Source organism: Morus notabilis, unplaced genomic scaffold (genome assembly GCF_000414095.1).
Source record: "Morus notabilis unplaced genomic scaffold, ASM41409v2 Scaffold100, whole genome shotgun sequence".
NCBI classification, from domain to species: Eukaryota; Viridiplantae; Streptophyta; class Magnoliopsida; order Rosales; family Moraceae; genus Morus; species Morus notabilis.
Window position 1 is genome coordinate 1,031,207 of NW_010361820.1, and position 5,714 is coordinate 1,036,920.

General features: G+C 39.1%; 1 protein-coding gene and 1 non-coding gene across 2 annotated transcripts; one reads left to right on the top strand and one right to left on the bottom strand.

Moving 5' to 3' along the window:
* The first annotated feature begins 1,151 nt into the window (after window positions 1-1,151).
* Window positions 1,152-2,957, top strand: LOC112092092. The gene has a single exon (XM_024167291.1). The coding sequence runs from the start codon at window positions 1,152-1,154 to the stop codon at window positions 2,955-2,957; it is 1,806 nt and encodes a 601-aa protein (XP_024023059.1).
* LOC112092098 lies at window positions 1,674-1,780 on the bottom strand. Its single transcript, XR_002902418.1, has one exon. It is a non-coding gene; the product is annotated as a small nucleolar RNA R71 (small nucleolar RNA).
* Window positions 2,958-5,714: the final 2,757 nt, after the last annotated feature.

The following is a 5,714-nucleotide window of genomic DNA, read 5'->3' on the forward strand; positions in this document are numbered from 1 at the left end:
TTATTTTGTTATCTCTCTGTGGATACGACCGCCCTTCTGTGCTACAATTGACCGCTTGTGAATATCACTTTTGGGCGTTAATCAAATTTTGGCACCGTTGCCGGGGAGGTGCTACTAATAAGAGTGATCAGTAGATTTTGAGCCAAAGAGGTATGTGTATTTTTGTTTTATTTTTCTCAATTTTTCTTTCTTGATTCGTGTGATCTGCTTTTAGCATATAGTAAAACAAAACTTTTATTGGCTGCTTTGTTCTTCGTTTCTTATTATTATTATTATTTAAAATAAAAAAAAACTTGCTGCAGACGTTGCTTATTTGACTTGATATTTATTATTACTATATTATATTATATATATATATATATATATATGTATAGTTTGTTGTTTAAACGTCTTTAGTTTCTTAAAAAAAAAAAAACGAAAGTTGGCTGCAGCTTATTAACGTGCCTTTGTTCAAAGTTGCTGGATTTTTTTTTCTTTTGTCGTCCATTAATCGAAACCAAAAAAAAAAAAAAGTTCCTTTTATCATTTTTTTTTATTTCCGTAGTCTTGTTAAAAAAAAAAAATCTCACACTTTTAGGATTTGTGTTTTAGAATTAATTGTGATTTAATCTTGTAATCTTTTATTTTTGGTAAATTAGGATTGTATTTTGTTTCCTCATTTGTATATTTTAATTGTTGCCTAATTTACTTTTTCCTTTTATAGTTTTCATTAATTCTTAGGATTATAATTAAGATGGTAATTAATTGACTAATTTAGATTCCTAATCTAGGATTTTCATAATTTGGTAGATTTAGGCTTTTGACTTTAGGAATAGTTTCTATTAATTAGATTACATTTCATAATTTACTCAATAAAATTTAATAATTGATTTTGAGAATAATTGTGTGGTTATGTGGAAAGTACAATATGAGAGAGTTCTGTCTAGGAAAGTTGGTACTTAAGTGGGCCTCGCCCCACCAATCTTTCCTGGAAACGTTGCCCTGTCTAGGAGACTATTCATTGAGCCAAGAGCTATAGTCTTTCCTCGGAGCACTCTTGGTGGCTACAATTTACGTTACTATATAATTATTTTCTTTTGTTGAGATTAAAAATTAAAAAAAATTAAAAAAATTAAATTAAAAAAAAAATAAAAAAGAGCTGCTTAGGGTGAATGCATCGGTATAGAGACGAGCTAGGGAGATTCGCTCAACATCCAGATTTAGAAACCTCTAGTGAAATTCTATCCGACTCATCTTCTACATCTCCGTCTTCGCACTCGTCGTTGGAATTCGCATTTCAAAATCTATTCGCAATGGCACAACACGAGGAAGTTCAGCAGAGGACGTTGCAAGATTATCTGCACCCAACGCGCACGGCCACCCCATCGTGCATCATGTTCCCGCCAAATGCACCGCCTACGGATTTCAAGCCGGGCATGATTGCACTTCTCCCAACCTTTCACGGATTAGAGAACGAGAATCCATATGTACACATTCGGGAGTTTGAAGAGGTGGTGGCCACCTTTCACAGCCGTGCTGAGGCCGCAAACACCGTCAGATTAAAGTTTTTTCCTTTTTCTCTGAAGGACAAGGCCAAAAGCTGGCTGTATTCTCTTAGGCCCAAGTCTATTGGTACGTGGGAAGAAATGACGACGACATTCTTCAACATGTATTTTCCACACCATAAGACTAATAATTTGAAACGACATATCTCAAATTTCGCTCAGAAGGAAAACGAAATGCTCTATCAAGCTTGGGAGCGTTTTAAAGATCTGTTAAATCTATGTCCCCACCATGGATATGAAAGTTGGCACCTCGTAAGCTATTTCTACGATGGACTCACAATCCGAGAGCGCCAATTTGTCGAGATGATGTGCAATGGGGATTTTCTCCAAAAGGATCCTGACGAAGCTATCGAGTACCTGAATGAGTTAGCTGAGAAAGTTCATACTTGGACTGGGCCGAGTGCTACTGAGAGCACCAGTAGGTCCCGACCAGTTGGAATTTATCAATTAAGGGAAGAGGATAGCCTCAAGGCTCAAGTTGAAGCTTTGACAAAGCAAATTGAGGCCCTCAAAAGTAAGGATAGTAAAGGACCCAACATAGTGGCAAGGATAGAGGCACATGAGCCTTGTTTAGTTTGTGGTGGAATGGGCCATCTAGCTCAGGATTGCCACACTTTAAGTGAAATGAGAGGGGTATACGAGGAGCAATGCAATGCTTTGGGCGTATACGGAAAACCATATACACCTTTCTCGGAGACTTATAATCCTGGTTGGAAAAACCACCCGAACTTTAGTTGGCGAGATTCAAACCAACAAGCACAATCATCTGGAGGGCAATGGAGATCAGAGCAACAATCTCAACCACCAAGGACATATTTTGTGCCTCAGAATAACATGCAGCCGAAAGGGAATTCTCTAGAGGATAACCTAAAAGCTTTTATGGACGCGCAAAATACGACAAATCAAAGGGTTAATTCAATGCTCACGCAGCTGGTGGAAGAGAACAAGGAAATAAAAAGTCAGATCACAAAGCTGACAGAAGCTTTAACCGTTCAAGAGCGCGGTAGATTTCCATCACAAGCCCAGTCCAATATGAGAGGACAAAACATGGCTCAAACTTCCAACTCTGAAGGACAAAATATCAAGGAAGTTAACGTCATCACTACTCGAAGTGGTAAGAATTCAGACACGCCATCAACAAGTACTACCACTTTGAGTAATGAAGAATCAGCTCAAGAGAAAGAAGAGCAAACTAAAATTCTGGGAAAGGTGCCTTTTCCCCAAGCTCTCCGACCTGCTGAAAAAATGCCAGAAAATCAAAGTGAGATCCTGGAGCACTTGACACAATTGAAGATCAATCTTCCCTTACTACACGTGATCAAGCAAGTGCCGGCCTACGCTAAGGTTATCAAGGATTTGTGCACCATAAAGAGAAAGCACCACGTCAAGAAGACTGCATTCTTGACGGAATAAGTGAGCACGGTGATTGAGCAGAAGACACCGCCGAAGTATAAAGATCCAGGTTGTCCTACCATTTCTTGCCAGATTAGGACACATGAATTCGGCCAAGCGTTACTAGACCTAGGATCGAGCGTGAACCTCATGCCTTATTTGGTCTACTCGCAATTGGGTCTTGGAGAGATTAAGCCCACATCTGTGGTTCTGCAACTGGCCGATAGATCCATTAAGAGACCACGGGGAATAGTAGAAGACGTTCTGTTACAAATCGACAGGTTTTATTACCCCGTGGATTTTCTTGTCCTGGATACACAATCCGTGGTGAATATGGAGTCATCAATTCCCATCATTCTAGGAAGACCTTTCCTTGCCACAGCAAATGCACTTATCAATTGTAGGAATGGTCTCATGAAGATATCTTTCGGGAATATGACCCTTGAGGTGAATATTTTTCATATTCAAAAGCAACCATGTGATGATGATGAGTGTCACCAAACATTTATGATCGACACACTTGTCGAGGAGGGGGTTTTGCCGCAAAGCAACTCTGAAGATCTGGAAAACCTCCTCCAAAATTCTGATTCTGAAAATTCTGAATCTGTTGAGTTGGCTCACTTGTCTGCAATTTTCAACAACTCACAGGACAGAGGAACCAAGTTTGGGCCACCATGTTTTGAGGAGCTCCCAACAGAAGGAAAAAAACTGAAATCATCCACCAAGGAGGCTCCAAAAGTCAAGCTAGCCCAATTACCTGAGGGCCTAAGACATGCGTTCTTGAGAGATAAAGGCACATTCCCAGTCATCAAGTCATCTAAACTCGATGCATTACAAGAACAACGATTGATTGACATGTTGAAAGAGCGTAATATTATCCAGGATCAAGGTAAAAATGAAAGCGGCTCATGACAAGCAGATCCTGGCGAAGAATTACTTAGAGCGGGTGAACCAGGTGGAATAGATCATTCTCGACGACCTCGTTTACCAGCCCTGAGTAGTTTGCTCACATCTCCTGTATCATATTTTTCTTTTTATTTTCTTCGTTTCTTTACATTTTTTTCTGTGTGTGTTTTTGGAGAATCATATCAGGAAGCTCAGGCTGTGCTCATAAGTGGAATGCTCATCATCCAGGTGTCTTCTTTCTCTATATTTCCATAATTTTTGACACTGAGGACACTGTCTGATTTTGGTTGGGGGTGGTAATCATATTCATGCGTAAGAGTGATTTTTGTCACGTTGATATTTGGGTTAAAATTTTTGCAAAGTTGTCTGAGTATGATTTCAAAATGTTTGGTTTGAGTCGATTTTCGCTGTCTTGGTTACTAAGAAATGACTTCCAGAGTTTCTTTTTGTACGTGCTAAACCTTGTGGTAAGATGGATGTTAATGCATGTCAGTTAAGAAAATTCTCGAGTTTAAGTGCTTGATTTTTGGTGAGTCAAGAGAGTAGAGAAAACGACTTTTGAACTTTTATTGACCTCATTGAGCTGGTAAAATCACTGTTAGAACATCATTACATGGTTAGTGGTATGCTTGGTGCATATGCTTGAGGGATGAATTTTGGGTTAGATAGGAATTATCTTATGTAATAGAGCCGTATTTCTTATTTTTCTATTAAAATAATAATAATAATAATAATAATAAAAAATAATAAAAAAATAAACTGAGCAAGAGCAACATTTCACAGATCTTATAGTTTGGTGTTATCACATTCGACGCTATATAGTTGTTTGTTAAAAGAACACCTTTCTACATTCACTTCAGGTTGTCTCTTGCCAAAAAAAAACAAAAAAACAAAAAAAAGAGTAGTTTATTTTTCTATGCATTTTTGGCTCTTTGATCGTTTCTGTAAATTTCTGTTTGACCCGAATGAAATTCCAAAAGCTGGTTTGTGGTAAGAATGGTGGAATGTTCTAGTAGTTGATTAACCTATCTTTTGGTCAATGTTCGTTTGACTGTTTGTCCTAAATTTGACCTTCCTCACACTGAGCGTTGATTGTTCTGCTTCCAACTCCATAAGAGAAAACATTTACACTCAAATATTTCTGACACCTGTGAGATCAATGGAGTTGAGACTTTTACTTAGTGAATTTTTTAAAGCTGCATGTGTTATGGTCAGTGGTAAGAAGGTTATGGTTTGGAGCACACACACACGACTCTGGAGTTATGACTGCAATAATCTTGATAGTATCTTTTGACTTCTCACTGACAGTTTGTTTGAAATACTCAGGTGACTAAGCGAGTTGAGACTTAGATTTTCTTTGTGACATGATTTCTCTTGCGCTTGGATTGCTAGAGACTAGCAATAAGCTAGTTGGGGGTTGTGATTAGTGCATGAAAATGCACCATAAATACTGCTTTTGATTTATATAATATTAAAATATTTAAGCTTTAATTAAACAATTCCATTATTTTTATTCATAATATTTTTAATTGGAATTTGTCTAGTTTTTACTTAATTATTTACTGTGTAAAAAACTACACAAAAATAAGCCATGAAAGCCATGTTTTCAACCATCCGGAGCCACGCCTCAGCCGAGCCGCACCAAGCCGAGCCAAGCCACTATTTCAGTCCGCGTGGGCCCCAGCTCGCCTGCCATCCTCACTCCATCTCGCGCGCGTCCCTAGCACGCCCGTCCCTCAGCTGGCGCGTTCCCTCCACACAGCATCAGCGCGCGTCCAACTCTCCCGCATGGGTCCCGTACCTGCGCTGCCAGCCTGCTCCTTCCCTTTGCGCGCGCCAACTGTCCGAGCGGGTCCCAGCTGTCTCCCACGA